Source organism: Abrus precatorius, unplaced genomic scaffold (genome assembly GCF_003935025.1).
Source record: "Abrus precatorius isolate BTA unplaced genomic scaffold, Abrus_2018 Scaffold8, whole genome shotgun sequence".
NCBI lineage: Eukaryota > Viridiplantae > Streptophyta > Magnoliopsida > Fabales > Fabaceae > Abrus > Abrus precatorius.
This window is the reverse complement of record NW_020874428.1, coordinates 31145441-31166117: the sequence shown is the minus strand read 5'-3', so window position 1 is coordinate 31166117 and position 20677 is coordinate 31145441. Positions and strand designations below refer to the sequence as shown.

The 20677-nt window shown below is 33.9% G+C and overlaps 3 protein-coding genes across 10 annotated transcripts in view; all 3 read left to right on the top strand.

Moving 5' to 3' along the window:
- The first annotated feature begins 615 nt into the window (after nucleotides 1–615).
- LOC113874976 (YTH domain-containing protein ECT4-like) lies at nucleotides 616–5641 on the top strand. Of its 3 annotated transcripts, none has more exons than XM_027513338.1 (8): nucleotides 616–993; nucleotides 1360–1423; nucleotides 1577–1721; nucleotides 1807–1880; nucleotides 1958–2431; nucleotides 3060–3605; nucleotides 3733–3945; nucleotides 4449–5640. In XM_027513338.1, the coding sequence occupies exons 2-8, from the start codon at nucleotides 1376–1378 to the stop codon at nucleotides 5040–5042; spliced, it is 2094 nt and encodes a 697-aa protein (XP_027369139.1). In that variant the 5' UTR covers nucleotides 616–993; nucleotides 1360–1375; the 3' UTR covers nucleotides 5043–5640. The 3 variants fall into 3 exon arrangements, with proteins under 3 accessions (XP_027369139.1, XP_027369138.1, XP_027369141.1); XM_027513337.1 differs by lacking the exon at nucleotides 616–993 and adding an exon at nucleotides 1073–1167 and having other exon boundaries at nucleotides 4449–5641; XM_027513340.1 differs by lacking the exon at nucleotides 616–993 and having other exon boundaries at nucleotides 1371–1423; nucleotides 1635–1721; nucleotides 4449–5525.
- A 1792-nt stretch (nucleotides 5642–7433) lies between these two features.
- LOC113846426 (probable inactive DNA (cytosine-5)-methyltransferase DRM3) lies at nucleotides 7434–17570 on the top strand. Of its 2 annotated transcripts, XM_027474676.1 has the most exons (11): nucleotides 7451–7552; nucleotides 7923–8012; nucleotides 8568–8664; nucleotides 8784–8830; nucleotides 10743–10850; nucleotides 10993–11067; nucleotides 12801–12900; nucleotides 13494–13603; nucleotides 15399–15498; nucleotides 15742–15821; nucleotides 16012–17570. In XM_027474676.1, exons 3-11 carry the CDS (start codon nucleotides 8619–8621, stop codon nucleotides 17347–17349), a joined length of 2004 nt encoding a protein of 667 aa, XP_027330477.1. In that variant the 5' UTR covers nucleotides 7451–7552; nucleotides 7923–8012; nucleotides 8568–8618; the 3' UTR covers nucleotides 17350–17570. The 2 variants fall into 2 exon arrangements, with proteins under 2 accessions (XP_027330476.1, XP_027330477.1); XM_027474675.1 differs by lacking the exon at nucleotides 7923–8012 and having other exon boundaries at nucleotides 7434–7552.
- Nucleotides 17571–19735: 2165 nt separating this feature from the next.
- LOC113846496 overlaps nucleotides 19736–20677 on the top strand; it is a 51226-nt gene continuing 50284 nt past the window's right edge. For all 5 annotated transcript variants that reach the window (XM_027474846.1, XM_027474845.1, XM_027474843.1 and 2 more), the window contains exons 1-2: nucleotides 19736–19915; nucleotides 20558–20639. In XM_027474846.1, coding sequence (XP_027330647.1) covers nucleotides 19901–19915; nucleotides 20558–20639 — 97 coding nt within the window. In that variant the 5' untranslated portion in view covers nucleotides 19736–19900. The remainder of the gene's footprint in view (nucleotides 19916–20557; nucleotides 20640–20677) is intronic.

The window sequence follows — 20677 nt, the reverse complement described above, 5'->3', positions numbered from 1 at the left end:
GTCAAGTTCTTGACAAACCTTCCAGTGGATTTTGGTTTATCCAAACCTTCTAATGGAGCAGTCAACTAAATAAACAACTGGGGTTCAAAGTACGGTTTGCATTATTTTAATGGTTTGAACTGGTTGATAGTTTGGTTTGACTAAACTGATTTTTGCGAACACCCCTTGGTATCACCTATTTTCTCATCATATCAGCTTGCTCTTTGTTGTTTCTAGACCTTTTTCTTGCTAAACTTTTTCTTAATTTCCAAGATCTAATAATAGATACTCGTTGAATTTGCATATTTTAACATATCAGATAAACGCCAAAAAAAAAATGGTCATTTGCGTCTTACAAGAAAATACTTTTTAAAATTGTTGAGGATTAAACTGCCGCCATGTGAAGCAACTTAATGAACTTATTCATTGACCTAACCGGAATATATATATATATCAGAAAAAGAATGATGAATACAGTGGGAGGTGCGGTAATATCTCACTTTGACCTTTGACCCTTGACCCCTCCCTTGTCTCCAGCTATGAATAACACTGTCGGTAGAGCAACATCAAGGGCATTATAGGCAAACCAAACATTTCCTAAACTATATGAATCATCGTGCTTGGAACACTACGCGTACAGAGCAAGCACCCTCAACAAGTGGCATTCTCGTTGTATCCGAATTCAAACAGGGGCATTACAGTAAATCAACAAAACCCCCCCCAAAAAATGAAATTATTCGTTTAAATAGGTGAGAATCTGTGTTTGCAAGTCTCTTTCACACACACACACAAACAGTGTTGTTAATTTTTATTTTTATTTTTCTTTCACGCACCGAAACCGCCCTTTTCAAAGGCCAAGGGCTCTTCTCCTCTTCCCTTTCTTAGGGTTTCTTGGGGGCGTCATCGGAATGTTCCAGAAGCCCCTTCCTTCGCCTTTTTCCCTCTCCAATTCCATCATGCGACGGCGTTTCCTCCCAACCATGCCTTGAATTCTTCTTCTTTTCTCCCCTTCAGGTAAATCCTCGCTTCGCTTTTTCTTTCTTTTCTCCCTATCTGTGTGTATTTATTCGTTGAGTCATTACTCTTTCTATTTGGTGCGTTCCTCCAATGAATGCAAGGTTGGTTACAGTATGTTCCTCGAGTGTGTTGGGGTGAGGCTATGTGGTTATGCTATGTGCTTTTCGTTTCGTGAGTACTCGATTGCGCATTGAAGAGTTAGCTTTTTTGTTTCTTTGTCTTTGTGGTTAAATTGGTTTCTTAATTCGTAAGTTACTGAACTGTTTCGCGATTCGAAAGTCAAAGTCTCTAAAGCTATTTTCGCACTTTAATGTTTTTTCGAATGTCATGGTTGCTTATACTTCATGTTATGGTTGTATGCAGTGGTGGCAGTTCTGGTATGGAAATGCGTGATGTTTCTGAAACTAGAAACACAGATCCTTATTTGGTAATTTTATGGATTTTTTGTAACCTTGTGTTTTTTTAGTGACATGTATGGGCTCTGGTTTGATGACTAGACATTATTGTATTATAGGAACTGTATCTTTTGTGCTGAGTTGGTATGGCAGTAAATTATATTACGATCTGTTTTGTCTTTCAGATCGAAGGTACCGATTTAAACACACGGTTGACTAGCCCAAATTTTGAACAATTTGAAGTCATGTTTAACGACGGGGCCCCTGAGTTTGTTGTTGATCAGAACATGTATTACCCTGCTGCCACCAATTATGGCTATTACTGTACAGGTAAAATCAGAATTATATGTGTTGACTTTTGGGTTGATGATATATTGTATATGCATCATGTTGACTAGTTACTTTTTGTGGTCAGGATTTGAGTCACCCGGGGAATGGGAGGACCACCATAGAATTTTTGGTATAGATGGTCCTGATATTCAGTACACGGTGAGTCTAGTCCTCCTCTGCCCATTTGTGTCATATGCAGGGTTGACAGCTGATTTTAATGCTTGTTTCTTTGACAGGGTGCACAAAACGAAAGTTTTCCATATGTATATTATACACCTAGCTATGGATTTGCACAGTCTCCATACAATCCATATAATCCCTATATTCCTGGTGCTATGGTAGGAGTTGATGGTCCATTTGGAGGAGCACAGCAATATTACTCCCTCCCCAATTATCAAAACCCTGTTTCTTCACCAGCTTACATTCCTCTTGTTGTTCAACCAAACAATATCCCTGATAGTTCTGTTGACTCATTGTTTGATACAAGTGCTTCTGTAAGTAGACCTGATGGAAGAGGTTTAAAACATAAGTTCAATTCAACTTCTGGTGCCTTTACTAGGAACTCTTCTAAACCATTGTCAAATCCAACAAGTTCCTTGGGTAGGGTAGCAGAAGTGCCAAAAGATAATACTGGGGGAAAGAAAGATTTGATGAATGGGGATGTTTCTGGCTGTGGTTTTCTTAGCTTGGCTTCATCGCCTATCCATCAGGTAGGAATCATACCCTTTTTAAGCTATGTTTGAATTTGAGTATGTTGATCCTGCTTCTTTTTTTGACATGCTTAGGTGAGAATCATCGTATCTATAAATTCATTTTGTACCCAAGAAAATATTGATACTTAAAATAATAATAATATCATAAAAAGTTAGAATTTTTACTGCTAAGATGGTACTATTTCTTTGAAGAGGACATGCTTGGAGGGAATGGATAGATGTGTGTTATTTTGTGGTCTTCTTGGAATATTGAGCCATTTTTTATAATAAACTTCTGACAAGAAAATAAAATGAATCAAGGTGGTTAAATTAATTAAACTTTCCTCATAAGTTAAAATCAACTTGTACATCAGAACAAATCAACTTTTTTGTAAGCTCTCTTATAATCTAATTTCTCTATAAGTTAAGAGTTGCATAAGTTGATCTTTGCTTGTGGGAGAAATTTGATTCATTTTACCTTCTTGATTCATTCATATAAGTGCTTATTGAGAAATTTATCCAAATTGGCTCATTTTATCATTAATTTTTGGTGACTTGTTTCAGTTCTTGGAAATCAATTCTGTTAATCTTTTTTTATAATTTTCCTGAATATGCATGATAGTTTTGACCTTTTTTGACTTTGTAGGCCAGAACTGTTGATACCTCTATCCATCCTTTAGATACTATTTCCAATGGAAATGTTTTGTCCCGCCATAATCAATTGAAAGTAGCTCCCCCTCGTAGTAGTGGATATTCTGAATATGGATTTAGTGCAAATGGACAGTCTGCAGTTGCTAAATTTCGGCCAAAGGTTCAGGTTAGTAAAGGACAGAGTGATTTAAATGGAAGTTCTGATGTTTTGGGTGAGCAAAATCGGGGCCCAAGAATTAGTAGGTCAAAACATCAGCTGGCTGTCAAGGCCTATTCAAACAAAGCAGGAGATGGCAATACACAAGAGAACATCATCATTTATACTGATCAGTATAACAGGGAGGATTTTCCTGTCAACAATGAAAATGCAAAGTTTTTGGTTATAAAATCATACAGTGAGGATGACGTGCATAAGAGTATCAAATATAATGTGTGGTCATCAACACCTCATGGAAACAAGAAGCTGCAGAATGCTTATGAAGATGCTAAGAGAATAGCGGGTGGAAATTCTGGAGGCTGTCCTATCTTTCTCTTCTTTTCTGTGAGTTTTTATGATGATGTATTTAATCAGTTTTGTGTGCTTATTTCTGTTCTGCTTATCTATAACTTTATGCACAACTGTAAATTTTCCTTCTGTTGATCATACTGATTTTTTTTTGTCAATGTAGGTTAATGCAAGCGGTCAATTTTGTGGGGTTGCTGAGATGGTTGGTCCTGTTGACTTCAATAAGGATATGGACTTTTGGCAGCAAGATAAATGGTGTGGGAGTTTCGCTGTAAAGTGGCACATCATAAAAGATGTGCCAAATGCAAATTTTAGGCACATTATACTGGAGAACAACGAGAACAAGCCTGTAACTAATAGCAGAGATACACAGGAGGTATGCATATTTGTTTTGATGTTCAGTAGGCCCTTTCACAGTGTAGAATTGACAAGCATGCTCAACTACCCATAAGCATTTAGCATTAACGTTTGAGTTAGTTTTTACCTGACCTGACCAAGTGGGTTGAACCTGTTGGCTGTGTAGTGCAATTGTTTAAATTTGTGAACATGGTGTGTCTCATTTGAGAGAGAGAGAGAGAAGGGGGGGGGGGGAGGGGGGGCTATTGAGTAAATAGGTCCATACCACCCACCCATATGCCCAGACACATGCACACACACGCTTGATTGTGTAGAGGCTTTTGGATTGTTGTCATACATCTGTTACTTGATTGAATTAACCTGAATTTTTTTTTGTATATTTTTAATTTTGGGAGAAGCTGTTACGTATTTATGTTTAAATTGTGTTCTGATTTTGTTGCCTTTGGTAGATTTTGCATGGGGCATGCTTTTATCCCTCACTATTATCTAGTTTTGACTGTAAACCCCATTCCTCATGTGCAGATAATGTTTAGTAAAGGTTTGGAAATGCTGAAAATATTCAAAAACCATAGTTTGAAGACATCTTTGCTTGATGACTTTATGTATTATGAAGACCGGCAAAAGATCATGCAGGAAGAGAAAGCCAAGTTGCGAATAAAAAGTTTTGGAAATCCATTATTGGTACCCACATTGGAACCACCTCGGAAGTTGAATTATGTCATTGACATTCCTCTAGCCAGTGAGGAGAAGAATTCAAAAATGGATGACGAGTTTGATAACTTAAAACAGACTTCAATTTCAAGTGTTGATGATGTAACTGGAATTACATCTCTTGATGAAAAGGCCGAGAGAGGTGCAGCGAGGAAAGAGGATATTTCTTCTGTCTTAAAGATTGGTTCAGTCACTATTACCCCAAAACAGACGGAGACTGAACCATCTGGGATTAGTGTTGCTAATAAAGAACCAATCGATGTTCTGACAGTAGGCTCAATGCAAGTCAAAGTTAATGGATTTGCAGAGTCTTCCAGTTTTTTGAAGGTTGGGAGTATTGCACTTGATCCAAGATCACTACAGCTTGACGGAGGTACTCGTGTTAAAAATGGATCTCACCGTTAAAGTTTGCTTGTAAATGTCAAGGCACTATCTGGATCTTTGGTAAAAAATGGATTGATGTCTGCCTGATGGTATCTTGTCTGGGAAGTTGGGTTTCTTTTCAATCTTTATTTTACCGCTTTCTTATTTGCTACTAATCGATGAAAGGTCATACTGATGTCTTGAATCTTTTGAGAGGTCCCATTCCAAAAGCATTTTAAGGAAGTTGTGTAACCATTTTCGTATTTTGTGTGTCAACGACCAATATCCAGGGATGTTACTTCGTCGCAGGTTTTCGTTCACTCTATTATTGAACTAGCCAAAACTTCCCTGCAACCTTCGATTTCTGTAATTGTTCCGTATTTCGAGATTTTCATTCGTCGTCTTGTTTCCTTGAATGTATTTTAGTTTGATTTGATTTGAACCAACAAAAGTTACGATTGAATCCATGGAAGCTCTTCAAGAAAATATAATAATGCTGAGCCCATCTCGGGTTCATTTTTTTATGTATGTAGTGAAGTCAGTCTAGTGTTTTATCCTTCGGTACATATTCATCTGTTGAAATTTAAGCCTGAGTCCTACATTTTAACAATGTATATATGTCAATGAAAACTTATTTGACTTACTTATTTTGTAATAATGTTTTTTATATAGATAAAAAATTTCCTTTTAAAAAAAGTTCATTTGAATGAATTTATGAAATAACTTATGATTCTTACTGTTTTTTTTTAACTTATGTTTTTTGGTATAATTTAACATTATTTTTTATTTATTTCAAAATTTATAGTCTAATAATTTAAAAATAACTTATTATAAAAGTATTAAGTTGTATATTTAAATGTATTTTAAATAATTTAGTAATCATCTACGAAAGTTTTTTAAACAAGGAGCTTGGTAATTTATTTTGGTACAAAATTTTAACATGATTTGTCATTTGATATACGTATGTTATTGTTAAAGATAAAATTTTACCAATATAACTAGATTGGATTTGGAAATAAAATGTATTTTAATCTTAAAAGAATATTATAATTTTTTTTTTTTGTAATATTGTCTTGTATTGTTTGTTTTGGCTTTAATTCCTTGCATTTATCGTAAAATAGAGTGGTATTAGTCTTGAAAATGACTTTTAAAGACGTGTAAAAGTATAAATTTTTGGAGATTAAAAATATGTTTAACTTAGTTTTTAATATACAAAAGATTACATAATGTTAGAAATTAATCGGGCTGACAAAAAAATAAAATTATATGTACATTTTTTTAACATAAAGAAAATGTTATTGTTCGGAATTTTTGTTGATTCTTATTGAATTTACACACTAAATATCAGCTTCATATCTTTTTAATGCACAAATGTTAAACAATAACCATATTAAGGTTAAGAATTTTTTTTTCATTTCTTTATACAAAATTCTAATTAATGCTGAAAATTCAGATCAAGTTAAAAATACACTTTTTTATTTTAATTTATTTTTACTGTATATGAGAAATTAAAAAAATGAAATAATAAACAAAAACGAATAGAAAAAATATGGACCATGAATAGTGTCATTAGTAAAAAGGGGAAAGAGTGAAGAGCTTCTATGTTGTAAACAGCATAAATTGGGATTGTGGAGTATATTTTCTTTTTCAGGATTTGCTAGAGTTCTAAGTGAGGTGATGATGGGCCTAAGTGGAAGTGGGTATTGGGGTCCATTTCAGCCCACACACTACTCTGACGTGTGACAGAGTGAGTGAGTTGAGATGGCATGGCATGGGACCCTTTGAGTCTTTGTCTTGTCACTTGTGGTGCGCGCAGTGAATATATTATATATTTGGTTCCTTTCTCTTTACTTTTACTACCACCGTTACTCTTGTGTTGTGCTGTGTTAGGTTCAGTTCTCTCGACTTGGGAGTGGAGCGAGTGCATACGACGCGCCCGCACCTGCATCAGGTATTCTCCAATCGCAGTATGCATTTGCATTTCTCTCCCACACAACTTTTTCCGTTTAATGCTTTCCGTTTTGCCATTATTTCAGTTTCTGCATGAACCTGAATCCAACCATTGTCCTTGGGCTTTCCCTTTCTCATTCGATTTTCGATCACACTCTGAAACCAATTCTGTTTCTCCAATTGTTAATTATAATTTTTTTTAAAGCTACTTAGAACTGCATCTCAAAATAATCAAGCATATGTTTTTTTCTTCTTCTTCTGACACTGTTATTCTTACAGCACAAACAAACACATTTAAAAATTTAAAGTGTATTTTCTACCCTGTTGGTGTTGTTCAAAATGTTTTATTTCATTGCGAGTATGGTTTTAATTTTTCTGCAAATTTAAACACATGCAAAGTTTTCTTATAATTTATGTGAGACATTCCACTAGCTAGTATGCAGATATACCTTATGTACTGATGCATTCACAATCTGTCGCTTAAATATACAGGTGAAATGGCGGGGAATTCAAATGGAGAAGGAAAAACTGCTACAGTTCCAAAAACTGAGGACTTGGATTATGAATTACCATCGTATACTACATCTGCAGGGGATGTTGGGGTAGGCTGCAGATGTCTTAATCCACACTCACACGTTTGGAGTCTTAGATGCTATTAATCGTATCTTGTGACGCCTGTAGCCCACATTTTTTCTCTTTCTCCTCAACTGAACCTTATAGCTTCCTGATGTTAAGCAGGATACATTTGAACAACTAAATTAACTTTGGTCAAATACTTACATGATACCTTTCTCAACTAATATTTTCAAGAAACTATTCACCACAAAAGCTTAAACTATTTGATACAAGCCTAAGATGAATTTTGGTTAAAATCTCTAGCAAATTGTCTCATGGGATAGCTCTTCTGGCTTGACATGTAGGTAGGTCCATTACTTCCTTGTGCTAAAATTTATTTTATTTATAACTTATAAGATTAGGGGCAGCAAGTTTGAGATATTGACTGTACTGGTTAGAGAGGCGTAGAATCCATGTCAAGGAGCAAGTTGATCCAAAGCTGAAGCAGTAAGATGTTGGCCTATGCATATTTTTTATTCATATCTCCAAAAGATTCCTGTGTAACCAACTTCCTTGGTGTATGTAAATCAATCATGAGTTAAGTAAAGCAAATATTGAGTCAGTTTTCACTATAGTTTCCAACCTATGCTACTCAGCCTTTTATTTTCTTACATAAGATCTTATCCCGAGGTAATTTGACAAGGAAACTAATTAAAATGTGGCAACCAAATTCCAATTGAATTGAAATCGTTAGTAAAGATCCATGCAATGAACAATGTACATAGATGTTAGCCCCAAGTGTGAAAGGGATCTAGTTTTTGTATATGACATTATAAGTGATTCAAAAGTCTTTACTGATTGTGTTTGTTTAATTTAACCCTTATTGTGCCAGTTTTATGAACTCTCTGGGTACAGCTGTGCATACATTAAAACATGATGAGAGATTTTTCTTCTACTGTTCACTATGTATAGTAGCATACACCTTGATAAAAAAATTGTCTTTATTGAATTTTCATTCTTCTTTGTCTGCTCATGTTTATCTTCTTCCTTCATAATTACCAGGACAATGTTGCAAGTTCATCTGGAGGCAAACTACGAGCATTCTTTATTGGAATGGGATTCCAACCATGCCTTGTTGATAAAGTGATAGAGGACAATGGTATATTATGTGTGAACAGGATGCTCTTGACTTGCACTAAATGGATGGGACATGAGGAACTTCTAATATATTTCATTTTGCCTACTATGGTTCTGATTGGTTTCCTTTGAAATCTGTAGGTGAAGAAAACTCTGAAATTTTACTAGAGGCTCTCTTGAGATGTTCTGTAAGTAGATTAAAGTATATGTTATAGTGTGCTTTTAATTATTGGTATTCTTGAGATTATGATTTGGAAAGTTTTGATGCATTTATTTGTTTGTTTAAATTTATAACTAGTGATAAATACTGAATGATGTTCTGCGTGTTCATTGAGATGACAAATGTTAGTTCCTGCAGGCAGATATGCAATATGAAGGATTCAAATTATCATTTTAAGAGCACATTCCTTGAATTGCATATTGCTTGTACAAAGTAGAAAAATTGTTAAAAAAAAAAAAAAAAAAAAAAAACTGAGTATCCATATATATACTTTTAGAAGACTCAAATATTTGACTTGGTAGTCATGGATTCTAGTGTGGAACAACTTCCCCGATCCTCACAACGGTGGGGGTCTTGTGCACCGTTCCCTTTTTTTCAAAGTTTGTTTTATTCTTAAATTGTCATTTTACCAGATATCCAGTGTAATATTATACCTGCAGTTTAAGTAAATAACGGGTAAATGAAACACCTTAATTTGCAACAGTTGTTACTTTTGGTATGAGCTATTTAGGTTGCTTGCTACCTGTTCAGCTGTCAGAGGAAGGTAACCCTCAAATGCTAGGACTGTACTATGCCTTAATTCTTTCTGGTCTCCAACGATATAGGGTATTGAAAGAGTCTGGAGCTTTCCAATTCTAACTCTTATTGAGCCTAATACAAAGATGATACCTGCAAAGACCGTGGAAGTGGAAGATAGAAAAAGATATCACAGATTGGTTGGGAGAGGATTTATTTATCTCATACTCATCTGGATGTATCTTTTGCAGTTAGCTTGGTAAGCTAATTCATGTACTCACCTGGACTAGAACACTTTGATGTTGTTTATACTTTATAGAACTTTGGAGTATCTCGAATGATCACCAGGAAGAGTATTACTGTTTAAGAAGTATGGATATTTGCAAATAGAAGCCTACACCTGTGCAGATTGGACTGGCAGTACCATTATCAGAATTTCTGTTTCTAGTTATTGTGCATTTGTTAGTGGGAACCCCGTTGCATGGCAAAGTAAGAAACAAAATATGGTTGCTAGGTGTAGTGATGAAGCAGAATTTATATTGATTGCTCAATGGAATTTGTGAGATTATGTGGAAATAGAAAATGGATAGATCTGCATACCTTATGTCCCTTCAACAGAGGAAGTTGCTGGTGTTCTCATCAAGGCGGCTGTCTAAGAAGAACTTTAGTAGTGCTGTCTATTGAAGAATTTTCAAGCTAGCTAGAGTGGGAGTGTTGAAAGAGTCAAATGAGGTTTCAAATTTGAAGTTCCGGATAATAGGACTCTGGATAGTGTAAGTGTAGATGTTTGTCACTAGTGATAAATGTAACCTCATGTTTTAGGGAGGTCGACAACTATCTCCTGGATTTACACCCTATCTCTTTTATAAGAGAGGACTCTGTATTATATTTTTCTGTTTCAGTTTAAAGTATATCATTTTCTTTCTAGTTTATATTATCAAATTAGTCCTATTTTATAAATACATCAAACTGTCCTTCATTATCAAATATCAATTGATTCCACCAAATTGGTCCATACAAGGATGAAGTTGATGGCATTAATTGTCATCAAAAGACCAATTTGATGTCACTTAAAAATCTAATGTGATGTTGAGTATACCTTTAGAGGACTAAAATGAAAATTTACCCTTCATAATTTAATATATTCTTCTTGACTTTATTTTCTATCTATTTGCTGAAGTACATAGTAAATACTACGTAAGGAATATATATATATATATATATATATATATATATATATATATATATGACAGTGTGTGTGAGCTTGCTCCCTTGATATGTTAATACCGCAGCCTATATGTTTTATGAATTTTGGACTAAATATTCTGATCGGTGATGGTGACTATTGATATCCAATGATTCAGGCTCATAAATCCAATTATGAGTCATCTGATTCTTTGGATGGCTCTCTTAATACAAGCAGGGGTCAGAGAAATGCCCCAAATTTCTGTCCTGATGATCACTCAAAAGAGGTAACTTGGTCCCTTTTGTCACCCCTCCAACTGAATTTTTAGCCTTCTAGGGATTGATTGTGTGAATGGTTTACGTAAAACTTTTAATTAACGGTCTTCTTGCTTTGCTATTATATAGGCTCTTCAAAAGTCATATTCACAGTCTTCTGATTCTCTGGATAGCTTGTTTGATGACAAGGATCCTCCTGAAATTTCCATGCTCAATCAACCAAAAGAGGTACTTGCTTCTTATTCTTCAAGGAACATCAGTTTTTTTATTACAAAATTTAATCAGGGAACAATCATGGTTGGAATCAGTTGAATATTTGAACTCGAATAATTGTGCTTGCTGTAATCTGCCACTGTTTGTTGGTTTAATTTTTCATTGATGTTCAGGTGTACTCTTATGTCATACAAAGTTCCAAATCAATGTTTCTTTTGAATAATTGTTTTTTAGAATTTTTTTTGCAACCTTGAAAACTGTATAAATTGTTTATTTAAATGGTGTGGGTTTCTTGCATATACCATATACATTGTCTAAAGTTGTGGTCACCACATAATTATCAATGTTGGATAGCAGCAGGCAGCAGTCAATCCAAAAAAATACTATAGGGGATATCATATAGTGGGATGACCACTATTCTGAATTTTTTATTGTATAATTACATAATTTATACTATATGTATAAATGCTCAAAAGTTTAAAAAGCAAATACTAGAATAGCTGTGAGTTGCTGACAATATGTGGGACAGATGCCAAAAACCTGTGGAAAGAGAAGAAGATAAGAGATGCCAACAACCTGTGGGACAGTTGCCAAACAACAAGAAAAACACAGAGAACTTGGTTTTGACTGAAAACACCAGGAGTTGGCCATAAAGTCATCAGAGAGCTGAGTTGTTGGGTCGCACAGAAACAAACAGAAGTATCAGAGAACAGAGGTGTGAAAATGGGGGAGAGAGATGATGGGTTTCTCTGAACCCATTTAAAGATTTTTATTTAGACTTGAAAACCCAAATTACCCCAAAAGTGCCTTTGCAACCTTAAAAAGTAAGGGCATATTTGGGCTTTGATAATATTTCTCCCTGATGGCCAAAATGCCTGCAAAATGCTGCAATTTCCAGCGCTATAGTGCCTGCTACAGGCGCTATGTTAAAATCCTCTGAGACGGCAAGACGGGCTTCAAATAGCACCCGGCCACCACAACGCAATGTGATGCCTCTAAATCGGTGTGATAGCATGCTATTAACTGTAGGTCACCAATTTGTTGCATATATGGTATGGATAACAAATACAAGGACAAAGATTATCTGAAGCGCATGTGGCACTCTAGTGTTTGAGGAGAGGCAGAGGTGGAGAAGAAAAATAAGGTTTCTATCTTCAATGTTTCATGTGGGTCATATTAATGGAGGGAGAAGATTGGCTGTTTCCTTTTCTTTTTGCACAATTTTTTCAATACAACGGAATGCGTTTTTTATTTTTGAGATTTCCAGATCTGGATTGTGCATGAGCTGACCCAGTTACATGTATGTCCTTGTTGCACATAGAGTCACATGATTCAGAAATTTATTGCAGTTCAATCAACTCTAATACGATTCATATTGTGATTCAGCATCAAATATGATTTGCCTACCACTGTTGGAACTTTGAATTGCATTGACTTGCTTGTAATGAATCGGAATCTTTATGATTTTGATAATAGTGTTGTGGCACCTGTTTGTGGCGTATACCATATACACCTTCTAAAGTTGAGATCACTGATTGTCACATTTTCTGACAGGTGATTCATTTCCTTTTTTACAATTAACTATGCATTGTATATTTTTGCTTGTCCGTGTTGACCTTTACCTTCGGCCTCTTTATTGTGCTTGCTAGTAAAATGTTCTTTCTATTTTTAACATGCTCCTTAAAATAGCATGTGTTTTGTTTAGTTCAACTTGATTCTATTCTTGTTTGACAAAATCTCTCTTGCAGGAGCCTGATGAACTTAGTGAAGTTATTGATGATAAAAGAGGTACCCTATTGATGATGAATTTCTCTGTGGAGGAAGTTGACCTTGCATTCCAAAAGCTTGGTATGTGAATGTACATATTTACCGGCACTGCTGCTTTGTGTCATCGATGAATACTTTGTGATTTTATTTGGGTTGTAAATGATTTTTTATCAGTTATTCTTGTCGTAATTGACCTAGAAACATATATTGTATATATAGGTCTTTTTAAGTTTTGAAGGAAGTAGTCCAGGATTTCAATAAGTATGTTTGCTTGAATTATTATTTCCAGCCTGTGTGCTTGGACATGCTAGTAATACCAGGACAAATTGCGTGAACAGAAAACCAAAGTTCAGCATATATTGAATTGAATTTGTCTATAGATGTTGGGAATATTCTATACAATTTGTGCTTATGATAATTTACATCTTAGGTTTGTCCAGTCATTTTTGGTCTCTTGACAAAAATTGAAAATGATTCTAAGTGTGAATAATTTAAGCAAGTTTTTGAATATGTCAGGTTATAGACTTCCTTTTATGTGGCTTTGTTCTCAGTGATTGTCTGAGGTCTAATTAACTGTTTTGGCAGTTTGTATACTTTTATAGATATAACTTCATCTCAACATTTTTGGACTGCTTGCATCGGGAAGGATTTTTTAAATAATTATTTTTCTATAGGTGTTGAAGCATCAGTTCCTGAGCTGGTGGACTTCATCATTGCTGCCCAGATTGCTAAAAAGATGAAAAAGGAACCAGATGATGTTATCTGTTATGACAGAGGAAATGAGGTTTTGATATTTGACCCACTTAATGAGCTTTTGCAGTCAATAAAAACTGTGCTTTTGCCTGTCAGATTTAAATTTAATCCACAACTTTATTATCCATTAGACAAAATAGTGTGGACAATGTTGTTAACTTTATGCAAAAAAAAAAATAAAAAAAATAATGCAAACAAATGAGCAACTAGCAAGACATTAAGAGGGGAAAATATATATTCTTTCATGAATTCTACCTATGAGTAGTTTTTTTGTTGCTGTTGAAATTACAGAGTTTTAGGTATAGAGACAAAGGAGAGGAGAGAGACTGAATGTTATGAGTTTGATATTACCTTGATATGATATGCTGTATTACAATGTGATGATACGATCATAAAACCTGCGAGAATTAACCCTTATGATCATAAAATGTGAATTAACCCAATATAATTAAATGAGGACGTCCAAGACACTGGTATTGAAATGGGAAGTGAACGCTTGCTTACTAGCACAACTTTTAATCTTCATGCTGTACAAATAGAATAAATCTTCCTATTCCTTAGCAATTCTTATCATCTTTTTTGTAACAAGATGTACATGATTCAAATTTTGAATAAGTTTATGAGGGGAGACAAGATTATTGTATAATTATAAAACACTAACGACATGATTCAAGTAAAGGGAAAGTTGAAATTAAGAGTACCATGCCTGAAAACAGGTGTGTGATCCATTATCAATGTCATTGTGATGCTTACTAGCAAAGTAAAGTATAATAAGAAACAAGAAATGAGGGTCCATAATTTAAAGATTTATAAATACAATACAAGAAACTTTAAGGATAAGAAACTGAGACTCTTTACAAATATGTGGCTATAGAACCAGTGGTAGAAAGCACATTAATGAGTCATGAGGGCCTGTAGACATTCCATCTCAGCTTTGTTAAGGACTGGAGTTTCTTCATCAGATTGTGGTACAAGTGGATTTTCACTTACAACATCTAAGTCAGGCATGGTTTGATTAGTGTACCTTGGTTTAATGCCGTTGAACCCTATAGAGCGAATATAGGACTTTGTCTTTTCCATGAAATCTAAAACAGGTCTCCTTAGTATGGATGAACCTTTTTGCATTTAGTAATGATGATCCCATTGGTTATGTCTTGTTGGAAGCTTATCAAATGGCGATGTTATTGTCATGGGTGCCTTTCAAGAAGCCATAATTGAACCGTTAATGATTTTTTTATTCAACACAACTATCCTGCATTTTTTTTCCTCGAACATGTAAAATACCTTTCAGAGTGAGGGAAGATTATGATAGCTTTATTAATTTGTATTGATGGGGTTTGTAGAAGATTCTGCTCATGACTTTTATCAAGGTCTTTCCTTAGCTGATATGCTGACAAGTCAGATAGCTTTATTATATAGATTTTGGTCCAGTTTTGGTAAACTTATAAAGAAGTCTTTATAAAAATGAATAAAACTTCTCTCATAAATTAGAAACAAATTATCTCTTCAAATTTTATGTAAGTTAAATGATAGAACTTCTAAAAAATTGGGATACGTAAGTTATTTCTAATTGATGAAAGAAATTTTATTCATTTTTAATACTATTGTTTTTTCTCTTATAAGGACTCCTCTAGAAGTTTATCCAAACTGGACCTTTGTATTAAATAGCTTTTCCTTTCCCCCTTTATTCTTAGATTTAATTTAGTTTATCGTTGTTTTAGTTCGACGAGTAGTGGTGATCGATCCCCTTTTTTCTAATTCTATTTCCCATCAAGAAATTTGCCCTCTTATTATGCTTGTAATTTTAGTTACTTGTGGGATCGCAGGCTAGCAATGAAAAACTCTTTGGAATTATGGCAAAGACACTTCAATTGTTTGAAATGGGCTTCTCTGAGAATGAAGTATCATCAGCAATTGATAAATTAGGTAAATGTTTGTGAAAGCTGATCTTTTGTGAGCTTTGCAGCTGTGAGATTAGGTTGTAGTTTTGCCTTTTAAAAGTATTTATCTCTAGAGTTATGAGATGACATCCTTGGAATAGAAATAATGTCATTGTCCTGTATAGATCTGGAAAGTGCTATCTATTCCTTTCCATTTATTTCCTTTGTCATGACTTACTGTTTGCTTATTAGTCTCTGCATCGTTAACTCACTATTGGGTGTTTTATAGGTCCAGAAGCTCCAATTTCAGAGCTTGCAAACTTTATTTTTGCAGAACAAAATGGGATCGATTATGTAATGGAATATAAGGTTGGAATTTTATTATACTTATCATATTTCAAATTATATATTCTATCGTTTTTTTTTTGTTTTTGTTTTTTTTTTGTAATTTAGCTTGTGTTTGTGTAATGGTATGCATGATTTCAACAATAAGGAGCATTGCTTCATACAATCAGATTTTCGTGACTTGTTAGTGAGCCAATATTTCTTGCTTGTCTAGTATCCCACCACTTCTACTTATCCTTGGGTGGTCAAAGATGAACCGGAAATGGATTTATATGGTACAACAGAAGTGAAAGCTGAGAACTTTAGCCATGAACCTCCACAATCTAGCCGGATTAACTTTGAGGAAGTGTACAATGGTAAAAGGGTGAAGGAAGAAGAGTATATTGATGAATTTCCAAGTGTTGTTTCTGACATGAGATATTTAGATTTTATGGAGAACGATAGAGGTAAGAGGCCCAAATATGAATATAACGATGATTCAAGCTCTTGTCTTGATCCATATTGGGTGGAAGAAAAGGTTGATACTGTTGTTGCTGAAATGTCACTTCGCAAATTAAACCCATCCAGGTGTCTTAGTAGTGTGGCAGCAAAGCCACCATTTTTCTTATTTGGGAATGTTTCAAACATATCCTATGTCTCATGGGCCAAAATGTCTCAGTTTTTATATGGTATTGAGCCTGAATTTGTGAATACTCAGTTCTTTTCTGCTTTAAATAGAATAGAAGGCTATATACACAATCTTCCAGCTGAAAACAGGTTCCACATCCTTCCAAAGCCACCTATGACTATCGAAGATGCAATACCGCGGACAAAGAAATGGTGGCCACCTTGGGATTCAAGGAAGCAGTTGAGCAGCATCTATTGTGAAACTAGTGGAATAGCACAACTTTGTGATAGGCTAGGAAGGACTCTAGCTGATTCTGGTGGAGTGCTCACGTCTGAACAGCAGAAAGACATTCTTTTTTATTGCCGTGGATTGAATCTTATGTGGACTGGTAAATACAAACTGGGTCCTGTAGAGCCTGAGCAGTTGGAGCTTATTTTAGGCTACCCTGTGAATCACACTCGTGCTGCTGAGGCCAATGTGACCGAAAGACTTAAATCACTGAAATACTGCTTCCAGACAGACGCATTGGGATACCACCTTTCTGTGTTGAAGCCCATTTTCCCTTGTGGATTGACAATGTTATCACTTTTTAGTGGTATAAGTGGGGCAGAAATTGCCCTACATCGCCTTGGTATTAAACTAAAAGCTGTCGTCTCAGTTGAGACTTCTGAGACCAAGAGGAAGATTCTTGATAGGTGGTGGCATAGTTCTAGACAAACTGGGACTTTGGTTCAGATTGAAGACGTTCAAAAACTTACTAGTAAAAAGCTTGAGAATTTAATCAGTAAGTTTGGTGGTTTTGACCTTGTAATTTATCAGAACCCATGCTCTCACTCTAGTTCAGGCGTTCGGCCTGATTTAAGTCTCTCAGCTCTTGATTTTTCAGTGTTCTGTGAATCTGTTCGTGTTTTGCAACGTGTAAGAGGTCTCTGTGAAAGGAAGTGAGTGAAGTGGCTCGTATTTCCTTGTAGTAAATAATGTTTGTTGATGCCTTTAATGGCTTGCCCCGTCCTTATTTGAACATTTCATTCTTAACAGGGGCAGTTGATGCAGTATATGTGACCAAATATAAAGTTTAGTGCAGTGAATTTGTAAGTAGGATTATCTCTTTTTTAATTGTAGGATAGGAATCGTTCACACCTATAATAATATTGAAGTAAATGCATTGGCAGAGGCATTACAGATTATTGTCTCAAATAACACACTAACTTGGTTCTTGAATTATGAACATCGGTTAATTTAATTTAAAATTTAGTCTTTAAAATTAACGGTAGGTCATTTATTCTTTTTCTGTTTGATAATTTTCAGGGATAAATGGTGGTTGTTTTACATCAGAGATAGTTATTGTTATTATTTTTAAGTATTAAAATGGGCTTTTTTTATTTAAATAATATAATCTAAAAACAAATTCTTTATTTATTGTTTTTTCAAATTATTTATCTGTTTGGAGTAAATTTGGCCACGTGACAAAAATTTTGTCAATACGGTTGGCAAAATTGTTGAATTATATATTTTTTTAAAATAAATTTTGTCACTTGCGAGATAAGTAAGATCTTGACACTTATTAATAGTATGTAAAATGACATAACTTACAGGGAGTTGATACGTTATACCAGTTTGATATAATACGTAAATAATGTAGCAAACTTGATTATTCTTTAATTATTTTCATGTAGGTACATTTTTAATATATATATATATATATATATATATATATATATTTCTAACATAATAATACAAATATCAACTTTATTATAATAGTTTATATTTTTATTTATAAATTATTATTATATCATAATGATATAAATTTGAATTTATAATTATATTTTTTATACAAATATCAACTATAAAAAATTTTATTTTATAATTTAATACAAATTAGTAATACTTTTTAATAAAAAAAGTTTAAATTATTAACTTAATTATTACAAATTACTAATTATATATATTAAATATATACTTCTGCATGAAAATATTTAAGAGATAAATAAGTTTTGTTATATTATTCTTGCATTGCACTCAATTTATGTCACTTGTCAATTTTTCATAAATTGTGCTAATTTTATAACGAAATTTATTAAAAAATGACAAGTGTTATTATTAGAAAAAATAATTTTTTTTTCTAATTTTATAACGAGATAAATAACTTTTCATTGCTCAAGTTGAAATAAAGCTATGAAAACAGCCATTCGCGATTAAATACATGTCGTGGACTGCCTTAAGTATACTGCATAGTTTCGAAGTAAGTTAATCCAGTTTTAAATCCATTGCCTTCAGGTTCTTGCATTGCATCCCTAAAATGGAAATTTTATGTTTTTGATATTAACCTAATTATGTGATTACGTAGTGGTCAGATGAATACAAATGGCCGGCATAGATGACAATAAAAATTAGATTTTCATTTTAGTTATAGAAAGAAAATCAAGAAAAATTACAAGAAGAGTTAATTGACACTAGTGCTATGGACAAAGTCTCAACATACAGTCCAACTAAGACGGAGACAAAATGATTATAGAATTAATACCTTATTTGTCTGACGTCAATATCCAATTAAATGGACGGTATTTTTTTTTTTTTATGCATAATTATTATACAATATTCGTATTTATTTATTTTTCAATATTGTTACTCATATACGTTGTTAAATTTTATAACTGTCTATTTTTTGGGTTTAAGACAACGTGAAAATTGATTTTGGTGTTTGTTTTGCGATTAAAACAAAATTACTGTTCGGCAATACAACGAGAAAAATACAAAAAAAATTAAAAATTCGTTTCTCAAAAATTAAAATGATTAATACTTTCGTGGCCTTGTCATTCTGTTTAGAAATACATAAAAAATGAAACTTCTTTTTACTAAGAGAATTATTAAATAAATTACTTATAAAAATTTTAAACATAGTCAAATAATCGTTGGTATTAATATTTCATATTGGTTTCGCATATAAAATTTAATTTATGACATTTTAAAATTTACATTAGTCAATGCAAAATAAAAAAAAAATACTGTATAAAAGGTACTAAAAATTTATTTAGTTTAAATTATTTTCATCGTAATTCTTGAAATAATGTAAATCCAACCAAATGAAAAATAACTTCCAAGAGAAATTTTAAATATTAAAAAAACATTTTTATTATAAAAAATTAAAAAAAAGATAAAAGAAAGAAGAAAAAGACAATTTTAGTGAAATTTTAAGTGGACCGCAAAGCCGGTGCGAGTACCAGGTTCTGGCGTCATGACATGTCCCACTCGTAAACTTGGAGTGACCGGGACCTATATAAGTATATAGCGAAGCTTTCAGACCAAAATTTTTCATTCCCTTCATTTCATTTCATTTCATTTCATTTCTTCCATTTAACCGTCCGCATCTCAGGGACGCCACTTTCAAGATCAAGCCCTAATTTATTATTCTCTCTGCATTTTTCCAATCGCTAATTTCTTCATCATCATGCATCCTTTGCATTTTCTGGATTGATCGCACCTCCGATTCATCACCATGTTCGAAGCTCACGTGAGATTTTCCCTCCTTACTCTTTTCTGCAAGAATCTTTAACTGCAATTTTAATTTTCTATTCATCACCGATATTTCATTTTTCTTGTCACTCTTTTCTGCAAGAATTTTGAACTTCAATTTTAATTTGCGGTGCGTGTGTTTGTGTTTGCGATGTTCTTTTTGCTGTTCGTCTCTCTTTTGTGCAATAATCTTGATTTGAATTTGGATTTTCTGTGCGCGTGCGCTATGTTACTTTTTGCTAGTTGTCTTTCTTCGGTGCAAGAATTTTGGAGTTTAATTTGAATTTTCTATGTATGTGTGTGTGTGTATGTGATGCTTCTTTTTGCTGCACTTCTTTCTTCTGCGCAAGAAAATGGAGTTGGATTTGAATTTGGTGTGTGTGTGTGTTCGCGATGTTTCTTTCTGCTACCTGTTTTTCTTCTGTGCAAGAATCTTGGAGTCGGATTTGAATTTGCTGTGTGTGCGTGCGTGTGTATGTTACGTTTTATTGCTTGAATCTTGTAATTGCGATGCTCTGGTTTGCATGATTTGTGAACAAAACATTACAGACTATGCTTCTTTCTGCGCAAAGCACTGCTGCATTCCTAATTCTTGCCATATTTGATGCCTTTAAACAATGAGATGTTGCTTTGTTGACAGGTTCTGCATTTGCTTCGAAGATATTTGGGTGAATATGTACATGGACTCTCCACGGAGGCGTTGAGAATAAGTGTCTGGAAGGGTTTGTATTCTGCCATTTTCTTACACTTCACTCTCAGT

Excerpts from the sequence above, each read along its gene's own strand:
- LOC113846426 (XM_027474675.1), top strand. The coding sequence starts at position 7,448 with ATGGCGGGGAATTCAAATGGAGAAGGAAAAACTGCTACAGTTCCAAAA. Across the intron at positions 8,665-8,783 it reads TAAAGTGATAGAGGACAATG|GTGAAGAAAACTCTGAAATT; the intron begins GTATATTATGTG and ends TGAAATCTGTAG. Across the intron at positions 12,901-13,493 it reads CCTTGCATTCCAAAAGCTTG|GTGTTGAAGCATCAGTTCCT; the intron begins GTATGTGAATGT and ends ATTTTTCTATAG.
- LOC113874976 (XM_027513337.1), top strand. The coding sequence starts at position 1,091 with ATGCAAGGTTGGTTACAGTATGTTCCTCGAGTGTGTTGGGGTGAGGCT. Across the intron at positions 1,168-1,359 it reads TGCTATGTGCTTTTCGTTTC|TGGTGGCAGTTCTGGTATGG; the intron begins GTGAGTACTCGA and ends GGTTGTATGCAG. Across the intron at positions 3,946-4,448 it reads ATAGCAGAGATACACAGGAG|ATAATGTTTAGTAAAGGTTT; the intron begins GTATGCATATTT and ends CCTCATGTGCAG.